This window comes from Budorcas taxicolor, chromosome 7 (genome assembly GCF_023091745.1).
Source record: "Budorcas taxicolor isolate Tak-1 chromosome 7, Takin1.1, whole genome shotgun sequence".
Lineage (NCBI taxonomy): Eukaryota > Metazoa > Chordata > Mammalia > Artiodactyla > Bovidae > Budorcas > Budorcas taxicolor.
In genome coordinates this window covers 101,378,139-101,397,054 of record NC_068916.1, presented here as the reverse complement: position 1 = coordinate 101,397,054, position 18,916 = coordinate 101,378,139, and the positions used below count along the sequence as shown (strand labels likewise).

General features: G+C 39.8%; 1 protein-coding gene across 1 annotated transcript in view; it reads right to left on the bottom strand.

Moving 5' to 3' along the window:
* Positions 1-14,857: 14,857 nt before the first annotated feature.
* Positions 14,858-18,916, bottom strand: part of PPIP5K2 (diphosphoinositol pentakisphosphate kinase 2) — a 74,116-nt gene continuing 70,057 nt past the window's right edge. The window contains exon 31 of the mRNA XM_052642426.1: positions 14,858-14,970. Coding sequence (XP_052498386.1) covers positions 14,858-14,970 — 113 coding nt within the window. The remainder of the gene's footprint in view (positions 14,971-18,916) is intronic.

Below are 18,916 nucleotides of genomic sequence, written 5' to 3'. Positions count from 1 at the left end.
ATGAGATGGACCTTTGTTGGCAAAGTAATGTCTCTGCTTTTGAATATGCTATCTAGGTTGGTCATAATTTTCCTTCCAAGGAGTAAGCGTCTTTTAATTTCATGGCTGTAATCATCATCTGCAGTGATTTTGGAGCCAAAAAAAAATAAAGTCTGACACTGTTTCCACTGTTTCCCCATCTATTTCCCATGATGTGATGGGACCAGATGCCATGATCTTCGTTTTCTGAATGTTGAGCTTTAAGCCAACTTTTTCACTCTCCACTTTCACTTTCATCAAGAGGCTTTTGAGTTCCTCTTCACTTTCTGCCATAAGGGTGGTGTCATCTGCATATCTGAGGTTTTGATATTTCTCCTGGCAATCTTGATTCCAGCTTGTGCTTCTTCCAGTCCAGCCATTCTCATGATGTACTCTGCATATAAGTTAAATAAGCAGGGTGACAATATACAGCCTTGATGTACTCCTTTTCCTATTTGGAACCAGTCTGTTGTTCCATGTCCAGTTCTAACTGTTGCTTCCTGACTTGCATATAGGTTTCTCAAGAGGCAGGTTAGGTGGTCTGGCATTCCCATCTCTTTCAGAATTTTCCACAGTTTATTGTGATCCACACAGTCAAAGGCTTTGGCATACTCAATAAAGCAGAAATAGATGTTTTTCTGGAACTCTCTTGCTTTTTCCATGATCCAGCATATGTTGGCAATTTGATCTCTGGTTCCTCTGCCTTTTCTAAAACCAGCTTGAACATCTGGAAGCTCACGGTTCACATATTGCTGAAGCCTGGCTTGGAGAAATTTGAGGATTAATTCACTAGCATATGAGATGAGTGCAACTGTGCAGTAGGTAGTTTGAGCTACTTATTTCTAAACCCTTCCAAAGTTAAAAGTTGATTCTTTGCTATTTAGAAAAAAATTGTTATCCACCACCAGAATATTGAAGTTACCATTCCACATCATTTTTGTGACCACCCTTTCAGCTTGTTCAAAGTTTCTTTATGTAAAACAAAACAAAACAATCCCAAAGTGTCTTCACGTTAGGAGAAGACTGGCCTGGGCAAGGATTGGATTCTTGCCTTTGACACTGATGGGATTTACTGAGCATCATTTTATAGTTGCTGCATTAAGCACTTGATGCCTAAAGAACTAGGTTTTTAAGTAGTTTGCCATCTGTTAGACTGGAAATGTACATACCTAATTTTCCTGTCTACTCATAGACAAAGTCTGCCACCTCCATCTAATTGACCATATGACTTGACTGGATTTTGTATTTCTCTGGCTCTTCTTAAAGTATAAATATCTCCCTGCCTAACTTTAACTAAACTTTATACATCATTCATTCATTCATTTCAAATTTTTCCTGACTGGTGGGACCACTATTCTTAGGAATAGTATGATAACATTGGATTGATTTCTGCATATCTGCCATTGCTTTTTACTAGCTTTGTGGGCCCAACTTCTAAAGTTATTCTACTGACAAGATACAGGAAGCATGTATTCAGGGGAGGAAAATGGAACTAATTTGTTATCTAGTATATTGAAAATAATACTGAAATGTGCTTTGCATATCCACTGGAGAAATTGAGGAACATGCAATATATGAATTGAATGAAAACCGATGAAACAATTCCAGAAGAAGCCAAAATTGTACAAGAAAGGAAACAATTATAATATATTACTTGGCTCAGCAATAAGCAATATTTACATAGCCATGAATACTGTAAATGCTGACTAATGATTTTAAAATATTATAATTTTAGAGGGTAGAGAGGAAAAAGAGTTTAGGAAGTTAGTTCTTGTCATAACAAGAAGTCAATTGTTGTTCTTGTTGCTGTTTAATGCTAAGTCATGTCCAACTCTTTTGTGACCCCATGGACTATAGCCCGCCAGACTCCTCTATCCATGGAATTTTCCAATACTGGAGTGGGTTGCCCTTTCCTTTTCCAGGGTATCTTCCCGACCCAGGGATCAAATCCACGTCTCCTACATGGCCTGCAGATTCTTTACCCCTGAGCCACCTAGGAAGTCCAAGAAGTCAACATAGTACCTAAAACTGGTAAATCAAAACACTGATGTATAAGATTATTACATAGAAATATGGAGGCAAATATATGAGAAAAAGCTAGAAAATTTGAAAGGAGAAAATAAAACTTAAGAAAATGAGAGTAGGGGTAGAGATGGATAAAGGTCAAGGAAAAGAAAAGGCAGGGAACTCAAGTCTTTTGCTACATTTTAAATGACCTAACGTGTCATTTAATAACTATTTTTTTAAATTTTAAGTAAAATGCCAGAATTTTAAAATTATAATTAACATTAAGAATACAGTCATCCCCATCATCTGCAGTTTCACCTTCTGTGGTTTCAGTTATCTGCAGTCAACCAAGGTCTGAAAATATTAGATGGAAAATTCCAGAAACAATTCATAAATTTTAAACTGCAAGCCATTCTGAGCGGCATGATGAAATCTCTCGGTGTCCCACTCCATCCTACTCAGGAGGTGACTCATCCCTTTGTCCACCATGTCCTCCCTGTATGTACCACCCCTCAAACCTGTGAGTCACTTAGCAGGTGTCTTGGCTATCAGATCAAGTGTCATGGTATCGCACTGGTGAGTTCAAGTGACCTTTATTCTACTTAATAATGGCCCCAAAGTGCAACAGTAGTGATGTTGGAAAAAACAACATGCACAGACTTCGACAGTATTGTGGTTCTGGGCATCCACTGGAGGTCTTAGAATGTACCCCTCTTGGATAAGGCAGTGGGTGGGGGGAAGTACAGTAATATTAATGTGGGAAAATGTCATCTAATATGAAATAAAGAACCTAGGGAAAAACAAGATTGTATGTTTATGGCACAATGATTAAAACTACATAAAATGCAATAACTGGAAGAGATGATGGAAAAATGAAAAGCTTTCTTAGGGTAACGGGATAATAAATGACTTCAAATATTCTTAACTTAGTGTTATATTAGTTTGATATCATTTTATTTTGAAAAGCTTGCAGAAAAACATTTCGAGTATATTTTTTATTTGGGATTCTATTAGGACGATAACCAGCCCTGCCTCCAGTAGTTTATACTCCAGCATTCTGAAATTCTTGAAGCCTCCCACTAAAGACCAGCCCAGGCACGTCTATGAAGTTGCCATCCACCTTTCCGAGCTTCCCCTGAAGGCCTCTTCCCGCTCCAGCTTTATTCTATGCCTGATGCCACAATCACACCACCAGGTAGTTCCTCAGGTGAGAAGTCTCTTCTCCAAGGATGCCAACTGTCTCTTGTGGTTTTCTCATGGGATTTTCAAGTTGTTTTTTAACTGAGAGATTCCCTGGAGTTTGATTTTCTGTTGTTAGTGCCCTGTGTGTGCTCTGGATTGTGAAAGTGTCCTCCTGGTATGTTTTGGCGTTTGCTTCTCTTTATGGTCCAGTAGGACTTAATCAAGATAATAAATGAGTTTCTAACAGTTCTGATTCTCAACAGTGAAGAGTGTTTCCTGCTTTCTCCTTTATGAATGGAGCCCAATTCCAGCAACTTCCATGCATATAGTTTGCAACCCCTATTATATCTTCTCAAGTGTACCTTTAGCTATAGCTCATATTGACTAAATAAATTAGCCCTGAAAAATCAGAGATCAAGGTACTCTTTGAATCCCTTGGATAAAAAGACGTCAAGTTTATCTATTGTTTGTATATCTTGGATAGCTTCTGGCTTTCATTTCTTGTTTTTGAACTGTCATATGTATTTTCAAAATAAATAATTTGTCTAGAATTTTTAAGTGTTTGGAATGGAAGAGCTAATTACTCATTTTACCAAAGGATTCTGATTAGAGAACTTGGTCCTCAGTAAATTCCTTGAAGAAAGAAAACACTTGTTATTATCTGGGCTCAGCACAGTAACTGATTTATAATCAGCAAACATTTGGTGAAGAAATGACTATTCTCAGATGACTGAGAAAAGTATTTGATTAATGATGAGGTTAATGGCCCGATTAATGGGGTTAACCTTCCAAGGATATTTGCATTTTAAACGGGGCTATCTATGTGTTCACAGGGGAGTTCATTGAGCTTTCTTAATGTTTTTTTCCCCCCCTCAAAGGATCTCAAAGTGACATTTCAGACATTAAATCTAGCAAGTAGGTGAAATTTTGAACAGATAAATTTCTTCCAAATTCCCACAACTTACTCTTCATTTATGTAGTAGCCTCTTGGCCGAACCTAGTAACATGAGGTCACCCAATTCCTAAGGAGTCACTCTAGCTTTTTAGGGATAATTTGGTGTGTCAAAATGAGTTATACCTATTTATAAACAAGTGTTATGATGAAAGGATACCAGGTACTTATATGTGATTGCCACATTGGTCAGAATATAGGAAACAGAAGATAATAAGGAAAGAACTTCCTTATTAGAATCATTGCATCATAAACTGTGAGAGGTCAGGATCTACATGATTGTTTTACAGATTAATCTTATGCATGTTGGTTTAAAGAACCAGTAGTTGATAATTCTCAAAATTATTATTATAAATATTGTAGCATTAACTGTATTAACAGTAAATTCCTCAAAAGAGCATCTGGGGAACAAGACTGAATAGTAGTGGGAATTAGTACCACTAACTGTTTTTTGAGTTATGCTATCTAACTAAATAAGGGTTCACAAAAACACTTGTTGACTATGATAAAAGAAGAGGGAGCCAGTGATATTAGAGGGAATAGTTAAGGTATTAAAGTTGAAGGGAAGGTAAAGCAAGTGCATACAAAGTTTTAGAAGAAAGGGCATCAGGCAAGCCCTCTGGATGCAGAGATGAGGAATCTGAGGTTCAGCGAAGTATGGCGCATCACAGTCTCCTAGTCAGTAGCAGACACAGGAGGCCAAACCTGGTCCCCTTTCTCCCAGTCTCTTGTTTACTTTTCAGAGCGGTGACTTTGCTTTGTTCCTGAAGAGGCTTTGACAGTGTTGGGAAAAGCCTTCTAACCAGGTGGTTCCACATGCATGTTCCACATGCACAGACTTCATTGCTAACAATGGGATTAAAGCATCTAGCTATTCGGCATTCTATCCTCTTGCCCAGCCTGTGGAAAGATCACACGAGGGCATTTCAGTCACCGGATTCCAATCTGGACATTTAACATTTCATACAGGATCTCTGAATGGACCCGTGCTTTCCTTGAGCTGTGATTCTTTCAATCTTCACATTTTTGAAGTGACTGCATTGCCCACGGGTAGAGCAGACACTGTTTTCTTCCAACATGGGTACTACTGTGTGGCTTATCCTCTTTGTGGCTTTTCCATCTATTCCATTGGGATGGCATAAGGGACTTTCAAAATGATTTCTTAATGACCAATGAAGAATTGGTAATAGAAAGTTGCGGTGTTATAACATTTGAGATTCTTGGGTCTCATTTATTGTCGTGAGTCCTGTGCTAGGCATTACAGGACAAACTAGCATTTCGGTGTTTTAATAAAAGAGTTTTTAATTATTTGGTTTCCAATTTACATCAGCAATAATGCTTTTTAATCAAAGTAGGACCTGTGTTCTTTTATTTTCTGCCTCACCTCTCTTTCACTTTTTCTCATTTGTCCATTCATCTATCTACCTTTATAAAATCACTGAGCTTTCTATTCAGCATTGACTAGCCTATGGGTTTTAAAAGCAGCAAAACACTCAGAAGGCACCGTGTTTTCTTGTTTTCCTTTTACATCTTTCCGTGTGTCAAGCACTCCTGAAGCACCTTACATAGAATGATAAAGAAATAGCTCACTTTCCTCATCAAGATACATGCTTATAAGTGCTTGAAAACAGGGATCTAAACTGTACAACCATTACCTCACCAGGGTCATACAACTGTGTCCTTCATACCACACACGAGATGGATGGATGGAAGGGCAGGCCTGATTAATTACTTTGTTTTTTTAAACCTGCTTTTAAGAAGGATTGCATTGCCTTATTTTAAATATTTTATTCTTAAAATGGGAAAGATGCCAGAATAACCTTACCTGGGAGTAGTGGTTCGGGGAAGGGGGGTTGTTTATCTGATTGTTACTAGGCAGGCTGTTCCCATAGCAACAAGAGGGTAACCATAAAGGTGTACGAGGAGCTGTCCAGAACATGCTCGACTAAAAAAATGGCGAAATACCCTGAAAACAGGCCTGCTCAACATTTGTTTGGACTACATACAACTCTCCTACAACAAACAAATGTGAACAAGAATTCAGTTTTGTTCTTCCTTTTACGATTTATGAAATTAGCATTTCATCTGACCCTGCTGACACTGTACTGCAGGCAGGACTGGCATTATCAGCTTCATTGATAAAATATAACTGTGCTGAGACGACAAGGGCTTCTCCTCCTCTCCCTCCTCCTCTTCCTTCTTTTTTTAGGACAGTAGCAAGAAAAAAATCGATTCTGTTTGAAAATCAAGAAGGAATCATTTCTCAATTAAAAATTTATCACCAAACATAAAACAGAAATATAAACTGTCTTCAACACAACTAGAAGTTAAGTGTAACCTCAACCACAATATATGAGAAATGGATGACATGCGCAGTCAAGCTCAAACAGGATGATGCCTGGAGAGAAGGCTTACAGCTCCAGATTTCAAAATCACTAGACCAAAAGACTCCAAAATAGATGGCATAACTGGAGAGGTAAAAAGCCAGTTCCTTGTCTGAAAAAAATGCAAGTGGGCTGAGTGCCAGCAGGAGGGGATTTTCTGAATACTACCTGGTACCACAGATAAACGGGAATGGCAAAGCCAAAGGAGGAAATACAGACACGCCACATATGTACAATCAGCAGTGAGTGGATGAGTCAGAAGGGAGGAAAGATTCTGAGGTGAGGAGCTCTGCAGTTGCCAATCCCTGTTGGCTGGAGAGAAAAAAAGGCTCAAATAGCTTCTCAGACCCACAGTCCTGTCCTAAGGAGCTTCACTGTAACCCAGGAAGAACTATTAATCCAAAATGGTGCCCTATCCACCATATGAATTAATACTGAATAGATGAGTCAGAAAGAAACTGACCTCATTTAAAGAGTAACTGATGAGAATAACGTTGCATGGTGCTCATGTAACACTCCAAGAAAAGGAACAGGAGATAAAAGCAGATAAAATCATTCAACAGAGAAAATGAATTCACTGTGCATACAAAATATGGGACCAAGCATACCATCAAACATCAAAAAATTTAGGGAAAAGTTCATCCAGATATCCAGGTGATCAGAAACTAGCTGGCAAAACCACCAAAGGAGATGCAATGTGAGTAAGTTCAGAAAAGAAAGAGAAAAAAACAGACATTCCAGAAATAAGGTCCCACCAGAAGGAATACAGACTGAGAGCTAAACTAAGAGAAGGCAGAGAGAACATAAAGTGAAATGTTTTATCTTGATTAACCAGGGGTTCAAAATACAACACGTAAGTTGATAAACATGTAACAAGGCATGAAGAATATTTATCAAGTTAAACACAGGAAGAACCAAGTAAATCAGCCAACACTGTGCAGTGGAGAAAAGGTAGAAGGAAGTATACTGACGGGACACTGCTCATAGCAGGGGTCAATAGCACCTAAAAAGTGTATCATTCAAAGTTATAGCTAAAAAGAAAACTACTAGTGGAACCAAGGAAACCACAGCAAAGGTGGATAATATAATTGATGGTGCACAGGGTGTATCGATTACTTATTCATTACCCATCCCCTCACCTCTCCTTCCTATCAGAACCCTAATTGTGTTCATATATCCATCCCTCCTTCCTGCTGTCATGGGCCCTAGGACATTATTTCTTAACTGAAGGTGCTTCTGCCCCTCCGGGGGACATCTGATATCGTCTGGAGAGGTTTTCGACTCCCACAAAGAGGTACTCCTGGCGTTCAGGGTAGAGGCCAGGATGAGGTGACTTGCTCCAGGCCAAGTCCTATGTGTGATCTTTCAGACCTTATCGCAGGCCACTACAAAGGCTTTGCCTGGCAGGATTCATGGGGAAAGGCTGCCCTTCCCACACAGTTCCCCAAAGGAATGACAGTCAGGACCCTCTGGGCCTGTATGGTCAGAGGCGTATCTGTATTTCTAGCCCAGACACCTTCATTCCCAGGCCTCCTCAGGAGACCTTGCCTGAGGCACATTTTAGGTCTCCCCACTGAGACCCCCTCAAAGGGCGGCCTTGACCAAGAGACTTCTCTCCACGTCAACTCACTTTTCTGGCTCCTAGCCTTTCCTCTGGTCCCCTTGGTGCATACAGTGGCAGGAACCTTTTGCTCCAGGCTCTCAGCAGTTTCCCCAACCTGTGCTACCGTCATTTGGCTGGCCCTCGCGCAGCGCCACCCTACAGCGAGTGGGGGGCTAAAACAGTGAGGCGCAAGCTCTACTGCCCTACTTTCCTTTTTGGCCTCTCACTTATCACGCTAAACAAAGAAAGACTTGTTACTTTCATTTTGGCTTACTGTCTCACTTTTGCAGCTTGGCACAAGCTGCAAAACATCCTACAATGCACGTAACTGCCTCCCAAAGTGAATTACGTGCTCCAAAATATCAGTGGTGCTGAGGCTTTGGGGGGAACGTGACCCCATCACCAGCTCTAGGGTCAGAGAATTCTCCTGGTGACTGTTATTTATCCAGAAAGTGGACAGATGACCAAAGAAGTCAGCTCAATCCCACTCAAGTAGAAGACTTACAGTTCCACGGCTGAAGGAGACTTTTCCTGTTTCTGTTGTGCTGGACATGAACACGGCAACACGCAGCCAGCCTGTGAACATGAAGGAAAACAACTCTGGGGTAAAGTTTACTCGGAGGAGACCAGGAGGGAACCTGGGCCTGTGATGACAGGCCTGATAGAACTGTGGCTGGAGCTCACCAACCTTGTACCTTCAGAAATGTTTAAAACAAATTTCCTTAGAACTTTAAGTTAATTTCATTTGAAGTTTTTCTTCAGTTCAGTTCAGTTGTTCAGTCGTGCTCGACTTTTTGCGACCCCATGAATCACAGGAGGCCAGGCCTCTCTGTCCATCACCAACTCCCGGAGTTCACTCAAACTCGTCCATTGAGTCGGTGATGCCATCCAGCCATCTCATCTCTGTTGTCCCCTTCTCCTCCTGCCCCCAATCCCTCCCAGCATCAGGGTCTTTTCCAATGAGTCAGCTCTTCGCATGAGGTGGCCAAAGTAATGGAGTTTCAGCTTTAGCATCATTCCTTCCAAAGAACACCCAGGACTGATCTCCTTTAGAATGGACTGGTTGGATCTCCTTGCAGTCCAAGGGACTCTCAAGAGTCTTCTCCAACACCACAGTTCAAAAGCATCAATTCTTTGGCACTCAGCTTTCTTCACAGTCCAACTCTCACATCTATACATGACTACTGGGAAAACCACAGCCTTGACTAGACGGACCTTAGTTGGCAAAATAATGTCTCTGCTTTTGAATATGCTATCTAGGTTGGTCATAACTTTCCTTCCAAGGAGTAAGTGTCTTTTAATTTCATGGCTGCAATCACCATCTGCAGTGATTTTGGAGCCCCCCAAAATAAAGTCACTGACACTGTTTCCACTGTTTCTTTGCAATGAAAAGTAACCCTCTACAAAAAGATAAACTAAGCAATAATATGAGAAAGCATAACTTAAGAGCAAAGATATACTACATATAAATACACACACCTAGACTATTCGAATGTATGAAATAATACTAAAATAGAATCACAAAGCAAAATCTACTACATAGTACTGTATATTAAAATAAAATCCCTAAATCAATCAACACAATATACATAAAAAATAAAATGATAATAAAGGTGTATCAGGCAAATGCAAGCCAAAATAAAACAGGTCATAATCGTAATATCTGGAATTTCAAAAGCATCCAATGAGGAAAAAAAATAATATAAAAATATAAAGGTAAAGGTAAAACTTACAATGGAAAGTTGAAAACTGTGAGTTCATAAGCAACATACTATACAGAAAACATAGCCACATATGGTACAGAAAAAAGTAAAAAACCAAAGAAAATAAAAGGAGAACTTGAAAATAACCTGTAAGTGGAATGTTTAACTTACCTCTCTCTCAAATCATGACTAAGCATACGGACCAAAAAGGCTATAGAAAATCGAAGTATCTTTAATCCCGATACAATTCATATATAGTATAAAATACATGCATTTTATATAGCTCTCCAATCTCTGAAGTGTCTAGACCTTCCACAAAAACTGACCTATATAAAGAAAACTTGACATGGCAATAATTTGATACCCAGGACTCCATACAAAGAGACAGCAGTTTATTCTTAGACTCCTGATCACAAGGGACTCCAGGAGCGTGAAAATTGTTCCCATGGGCAAGAATGCTGCTGTTTGTGATAAGAGCAGGTACAAAGAAAGAGAATTAGAGAGGGGCCAGAGAGGGCATTGCTGGGCCCTCACAGAAGTCACCCCAACCTGACCAAGAATGACACAGCAGCCCTCACTCTCCAAATAAGGCAAGGGTAAACTGACAAAAAACGCACAAATGATCTATGCAAGGCAAACTGCGATGAGCGCAAAAGACTGAGAACTTTGTACCCAAGTGCATTACACAAGACAAAAAAGTAAATTCTTTGTTCAAACTGGCGTGGAATTAAATTGTGGAAGTGTAAGCAAGAGAGTTCCAGAAAAACATCTATTTCTGCTTCATTGACTATGCCAAAGCCTTTGACTGTGTGGATCACAATAAACTATGGAAAATTCTGAAAGAGATGGGAATACCAGACCACCTAACCTGCCTCTTGAGAAACCTATATGCAAGTCAGGAAGCAACAGTTAGAACTGGACATGGAACAGACTGGTTCCAAATAGGGAAAGGAGTACATCAAGGCTGTATATTGTCACCCTGCTTATTTAACTTCTATGCAGAGTACATCATGAGAAACACTGGACTGGAAGAAATACAAGCTGGAATCAAGATTGCCAGGAGAAATATCAATAACCTCAGATATGCAGATGACACCACCCTTACGGCAGAAAGTGAAGAGGAACTCAAAAAGCCTCTTGATGAAAGTGAAAGAGGAGAGTGAAAAAGTTGGCTTAAAGCTCAACATTCAGAAAACGAAGATCATGGCATCTGGTCCCATCACTTCATGGGAAATAGATGGGGAAACAGTAGAAACAGTGTTAGACTATTTTTGGGGGTACCAAAATCACTGCAGATGGTGACTGCAGCCATGAAATTAAAAGACGCTTACTCCTTGGAAGAAAAGTTATGACCAACCTAGATAGTATATTAAAAAGCAGAGACATTACTTTGCCGACTAAGGTCCGTCTAGTCAAGGCTATGGTTTTTCCAGTGGTCATGTATGGATGTGAGAGTTGGACTGTGAAGAAGGCTAAGTGCCAAAGAATTGATGCTTTTGATGTTGCAGAAGACTCTTGAGAGTCCCTTGGACTGCAAGGAGATCCAACCAGTCCATTCTGAAGATCAGCCCTGGGATTTCTTTGGAAGGAATGATGCTACAACTGAAACTCCAGTACTTCGGCCACCTCATGAGAAGAGTTGACTCATTGGAAAAGACTCTGATGATGGGAGGGATTGGGGGCAGGAGAAGGGGACAGCCGAGGATAAGATGGCTGGATGGCATCACGGACTCGATGGATGTGAGTCTGAGTGAACTCCGGGAGATGGTGATGGACAGGGAGGCCTGGCGTGCTGCGATTCACGGGGTCGCAAAGAGTCAGACACGACTGAGCGACTGAACTGAACTGAACTGAAGGTAGATCAGTCAGCAGAACCTGGAGAAAAATCTGGGTGACTTGATTTAAAAAGAAAAAAAAAAAGACTTCCTTCGTCTAGTTTTAACAAGACAGTTCTTGAAGAACTGTCACTTCACTCTTCTCTCATGATGCCGTCTGCTGCCCTCACGCTCGAGGTCTATGTATAAAAAGTATAAAGTCACACGTTCTCTGTCCTCTGTCTCTTTCCACCATGCTCTCCCGCTGCCTCCATTTGCTGCTCAAAGGAAACAGGATATAAAGTGTTCAGCACACTTCTTCCCCATAACCCGAGACTGTACAATACCCCCAGAACGTTTGTTGGTTGTTAAGAATGGACTCCGAGAACACCCCCAGAACGTTTGCTGGTTGTTAAGAATGGACTCCGAGAACACCCCCAGAACGTTTGCTGGTTAAGAGTGGACTCCGAGAACACCCCCAGAACGTTTGCTGGTTGTTAAGAGTGGACTCCGAGAACACCTCCAGAATGTTTGCTGGTTGTTAAGAATGGACTCTGAGAACACTCCCAGAACGTTTGCTGGTTGTTAAGAATGGACTCCGAGAACACCCCAGAACGTTTGCTGGTTGTTAAGAATGGACTCCGAGAACACCACAGAACGTTTGCTGGTTGTTAAGAATGGACTCCGAGAACACCCCCAGAACGTTTGCTGGTTGTTAAGAATGGACTCCGAGAACACCCCAGAACGTTTGCTGGTAGTTAAGAATGGACTCCGAGAACACCCCCAGAACATTTGCTGGTTGTTAAGAATGGACTCCGAGAACACCCCAGAACGTTTGCTGGTTGTTAAGAATGGACTCCGAGAACATCCCAGAACGTTTGCTGGTTGTTAAGAATGGACTCCGAGAACACCCCAGAACGTTTGCTGGTTGCTAAGAGTGGCCCGCAAGAACTCATTAGAACCATAGCAGCAGGACTTGCTGGCTCTGGACTTCAAGGGCAAAAATTGGGTCTGGGTTCACACACAGGGTTTTTAAGGGTGAAAAAATTGAATAACACACTACGGAGACTAACATGCCAGGATAAAGTGACAGTACCTCAGGCTGCGCCTTCCCATCTCTTTGCTGGTTGGTTGGAGGATTAGGCTGTGAGAAGAAATATTTTCTAGTATTTAAAACAAACAAAAAGCACACTTTACAGGGAGAGAAACAGTGAGAAACAGATGCTTCAGTCAAACTTCCACTGAATGGTGATTAACTATAATTTCTTGCTCTGATATAGAGACTTTTTGTTTGTTTTGGAAAATGAATCTAAGATCCTTGTAAATAAAACTGTCCTGCTTACACAGCAGTGTTACCAAGTTCGGTGACTTCAGTGAAATCCTAGTTCCCGTGTAACCATGGGAAAACGTGACTTGTACTGAACTTCCTAGTTAATTTCTAGGGAAGATATTGCAACAGCTATGGCTAATGCTATGAAATTTTATCTAAGATGAGCACTGTTGAATATTAAAATAGTTTCCTTCATTCTTTCTACTCTGAAAGCTAAAAGTAAAGGCACAAAGAAAAGAATAAAAAAATAATTTGCCATTTAAGTCATCCTCTGATTCCAGAAATAAAATATTTTAATTCAATTCCACTGAAAAAATAAAAGCAGTTTCTTTACTCCGACAATGAGCACATTAACCACATTTTCACATACAGAAAGCTTAGGTACATTCAACTGTTTACAAAACATGTCTCCATAATACATTTACATTCATGTGAAGTACTGACATACTAACTTATATAATTGTACATATTTGTGACTTTCGCATCTGGTACCTTTTAAAATGAACCTGTAATATGCTTAATTTCTAAAAGTCAGTCCATATATGATGATTTAAGGTTAGGAGAGTTTCTACGAAGAATTTTAATAGATGCATTCATACAAGAATTCAATAATTTTTCTAAACCTAAGTCTCAAACTAAAGCTTTAGCAACTTAAGTTACCTGACTATCAATGGATGAATTCTTATCAAGATGTACTGTTTGGTTTAGAGTTTAAGTCATTTCAACTGGTTTACAATTATTTGCGCATCAGGGGAAAATAAGCACCAAGGATAATAAATATTTTTCACATCATAGATGAAATCACAATACAATAATCTTAATGTCCCTCCAAAATCTAATAATTTAAAATAAGCATTATTTCAAATGCTCAATCTTTAAATTATCTTAGTGAGATCAACTGATATTCTAAAGATACGAATGGAAATGGTAAAAATAGGTGCCACAAATAATATCTACTGACAGCAGAATTCAGATATTTTCCTTACACTGATGAGGTTCATTTTGGAACTCAGTTTTTCAGATCTAAAAAGAATTCCAAAAATAACTAACACTTATAAACTTGTCAACTTTACCTCTTAAAAAGAAACTCTAAAGATATCTTTCTTGTCAATATATGAAGCAAAAATTTTCCTGATGATCAAAAGCACCTTATGTAAAGAAATATATAAAGAAAATATTTTCTACAAGTTAATGTACAAATTTATGTGCATAAAGGTATAGTTATCCCAGATGCACATATTTTAAATAAAACACAATAAAAAATTCAAAGCACAGATTGAAAAAATAACCCATATGCCAATACTCCAGTTATTAAATATTGCAGCATATATGTAATTATAACAATTGGGGGAAGAAAGTTTCTACTCTAAACTGTGGTCAGTGAAATCTCTTTGGAAATATGCTTTTTAAGAAGTCTCCAGTATAGCCATCAGATTTCAAGCTACAGGATTTTACAGCCCAGATGCAACCCCATGAAAATGAAAATGTACAGACACCACCTCACAGACTCTTCAGTAACCATCACCACTGTGTGACACGGGTAGGCTTTCACGTTCTTTTTCTTTACTGCAGGAACATGGCAAATATCACAATAACAACAGACCTTTATCACCGTAAGTTTTGCTACTCATAAGATGCTAATAAACATTGTTTTCAAACATTTCCAGATCATGACAAAAATTCTTTACCTGAATATATACAAAGAATTCTCTCGATTTAATCTATCTTTAAATGAATACAGAGATGTACAAGGAGACACAAATTAATTGCTTTGATATTTTTCAGTCAAGGTTTATTACATGCCTTTTTTTTTCTACTGAACACATGATTTTTACAAGGAGTTCCAGCTTCTGCTTAGAAGATTTCATTTTTTTTTCGAAGTATTTTTTTTGTGTTCATGCATTTCTGTTTTGCTAGTCATACCCTTTTTCCGTGATGAGGTATTAGGAACAGCTGTATTAGAAGGTCCGCTGGGAGCTATACAAAAAAAAAAGAAAAATCACGGCTTAGATTTTCACAAGCAATCCAAGTTCAAACAATAAAAAACAATCAACAAAAGATCAAATAACACAAACTTCTCTTTTTCCCTACATTCTTCCTGGGAAACTAATTTCTTTGTGACCCCATGGACTGCAGCCCACCAGGCTCCTCTGTCCGTGGGATTCGATTCTCTAGGCAAGAACACTGGAGTGGGTTGCCATGCCCTCCTCCAGGGGATCTTCCTGACCCAGGGAATGAACTCGTGTCTCTGACGTCTCCTGCATTGGCAGGTGGGTCCTTTACCACCAGCGCCACCTAGGAAGCCACAACGACTTTGCTGCTGCTGCTGCTAAGTCGCTTCAGTCGTGTCTGACGACTATGCTAACAGTCTTCAAATTTCTACTTCTGGCCCAGGTCTTCTCCCTTACCTCAAGATCTGTATATTCTACTAGAAACCTCTATAGAGATATTGGATAGCAAATGTAAACATGTTTAAAACTGAACTCATCAATTTCCTTACGAACATCTATTTTCTTTGGTATTACCTATCTTCAGTTCAGTTCAGTCACTCAGTCGTGTCCGACTCTTTGCGACCCCATGAATCGCAGCACGCCAGGCCTCCCTGTCCATCACCAACTCCCGGAGTTCACTCAGACTCACATCCATCGAGTCGGTGATGCCATCCAGCCATCTCATCTCTGTCATCCCCTTCTCTTCCTGCCCCCAATCCCTCCTGGCATCAGAGTCTTTTCCAATGAGTCAACTCTTTGTATGAGGTGGCTAAAGTATTGGAGTTTCAGCTTCATCATCATTCCCTCCAAAGAAATCCCAGGGCTGATCTCCTTCAGAATGGACTGGTTGGGTCTCCTGGCAGTCCAAGGGACTCTCAAGAGTCTTCTCCAACACCACAGTTCAAAAGCATCAATTCTTCGGCACTCAGCTTTCTTCACAGTCCAACTCTCACATCCATACATGACTACTGGAAAAACCATAGCCTTGACTAGAAAGAACTTTGTTGGCAAAGTAATGTCTCTGCTTTTGAATATACTATCTAGGTTGGTCATAACTTTTCTTCCAAGGAGTAAGTGTCTTTTAATTTCATGGCTGCAGTCACCATCTGCAGTGATTTTGGAGCCCCAAAAAATAAAGTCTGACACTGTTTCCACTGTTTCTCCATCTATTTCCCATGAAGTGATGGGACCACATGCCATGATCTTCATTTCCTGAATGTTGAGCTTTAAGCCAACTTTTTCACTCTCCTCTTTCACTTTCATCAAGAGGCTTTTGAGTTCCTCTTCACTTTCTGCCATAAGGGTGGTGTCATCTGCATATCTGAGGTTATTGATATTTCTCCCAGCAATCTTGATTCCAGCTTGTGCTTCTTCCAGTCCAGTGTTTCTCATGATGTACTCTGCATATAAGTTAAATAAGCAGGGTGACAATATACAGCCTTGACGTACTCCTTTTCCTATTTGGAACCAGTCTGTTGTTCCATGTCCAGTTCTAACTGTTGCTTCCTGACTTGCATATAGGTTTCTCAAGAGGCAGGTTAGGTGGTCTGGTATTCCCATCTCTTTCAGAATTTCCACAGTTTATTGTGATCCACACAGTCAAAGGCTTTGGCATAGTCAATAAAGCAGAATTAGATGTTTTTCTGGAACTCTCTTGCTTTTTTGATGATCTAGCGGATGTTGGCAATTTGATCTCTGGTTCCTCTGCCTGTTCTACTTATCACTGTCTAAAAAGCTAAAAGATTAGAAAACTAGAAACATTCTTGACTCAGGAATCATCCTTTTATATCCAAACCAACCTCAAGCCAGTGAGTTATCAAAAAATTATTCTAAGCCAAGTTACACTTCTGTATGGATGGGTAAGCTCCTGCAGATGAATCTTCCTGAAAAAAGATTATCTGAAGACACTGAAGAGGGAACAAAAGCAGAGATATACTAGAAAAGAATCAATACTTGGAAGAAGTGAACAACATGGAATTAGTTTCCCTGTCCTTTTTAAAAGGAAAAAAAAAAACAGCTTTGGCTTAAGGATAGGGTCCAGTGTATACCACGTAGAATGCCTAAAATTGCAACATAAAACTCAGTCTTTCCAGTACAAAGCACCAGAAGACAAGTACTGAGGCAAAAACAATGGCTGGAAAGCCAGGTAGGAAATTCCAATTTTTGTGTAAACACTGATCCAATGTATGAGTTCAGCAGAATAAGCTTTAAAGAAATCCAGTTCAGACTAAAGCCAGTGAAGTGAAATATGAGCTGTCAGTTACGTCAGGGGACATAGGATTGCAATCTAAGTTCAGCCAAGGTTAATACTTTGCTTTAAAAAAAACCCCAAACAACCCAATACTCTTTGTAGGAACATAAAAGATACAACAGTCAAGAGTTGATCTAGAATACAATCCAAAATTACTCAATATATGAAAACCATGAAAAAAAAATTCCTTCTTGGGAATGGTGAAGTTCATAAGAGATCAATCCTGAGAACAGCCTGACTAATAGACAGGAATTTTAAAGCAACTATTTTAACTACACTCAAGAAAAAAGGAAAATATTCATATAATGAATAAAAATACAGGAAATCTCTGAAGGAAAAAACTATCAAGAATCAAAACAAATGCCTAAAACTAAAGAATAAATACCTGAAATAAAAATTACTGGATGGTTTAACAGCAGAATGCAGATGACAAGTAAAAGTGATTATCAACCAGGATTTTATCACCAAAAAAAAAAAAAACAAAGTCCAAAGCATGCCACAGTCAAACTTCTGAGACCCAAAGATAGAGCAAAAACCTGAAAGTTGGCAGAGAAAAGAAATCCATTAACCCATTGCATCAGTTCAGTTCAGTCACTCAGTCATGTCCGACTCTTTATGACCCCATGAATCGCAGCACGCCAGGCCTCCCTGTCCATCACCAACTCCCGGAGTTCACTCAGACTCACGTCCATCGAGTCCGTGATGCCATCCAGCCATCTCATCCTCGGTCGTCCCCTTCTCCTCCTGCCCCCAATCCCTCCCAGCATCAGAGTCTTTTTCAATGAGTCAACTCTTCGCATGAGGTGGCCAAAGTACTGGAGTTTCAGCTTTAGCATCATTCCTTCCAAATAAATCCCAGGGCTGATCTCCTTCAGAATGGACGGGTTGGATCTCTTTGCAGTCCAAGGGACTCTCAAGAGTCTTCCCCAACACCACAGTTCAAAAGCATCAATTCTTCGGTGCACAGCCTTATTCACAGTCCAACTCTCACATCCATACATGACTATTGGAAAAATCATAGCCTGACTAGATGGACCTTAGTTGGCAAAGTAATGTCTCTGCTTTTGAATATGCTATCTAGGTTGGTCATAACTTTTCTTCCAAGGAGTAAGTGTCTTTTAATTTCATGGCTGCAGTCACCATCTGCAGTGATTTTGGAGCCCCAAAAAATAAAGTCTGACACTGTTTCCACTGTTTCTCCATCTATTTCCCATGAAGTGATGGGACCACATGCCATGATCTTCATTTCCTGAATGTTGAGCTTTAAGCCAACTTTTTCACTCTCCTCTTTCACTTTCATCAAGAGGCTTTTGAGTTCCTCTTCACTTTCTGCCATAAGGGTGGTGTCATCTGCATATCTGAGGTTATTGATATTTCTCCCAGCAATCTTGATTCCAGCTTGTGCTTCTTCCAGTCCAGTGTTTCTCATGATGTACTCTGCATGTAAGTTAAATAAGCAGGGTGACAATATACAGCCTTGACGTACTCCTTTTCCTATTTGGAACCAGTCTGTTGTTCCATGTCTAGTTGTAACTGTTGCTTCCTGACCTGCATACAGATTTCTCAAGAGGCAGCATACATAAGAACAAGTCTTCAAATTAACAAGGACTTCTCAGAAACAAGGGGAATGAGAAAAAAGTGGAACAAGATCCTTAAAATGCTGAAAGAAAAAACTTTAGAG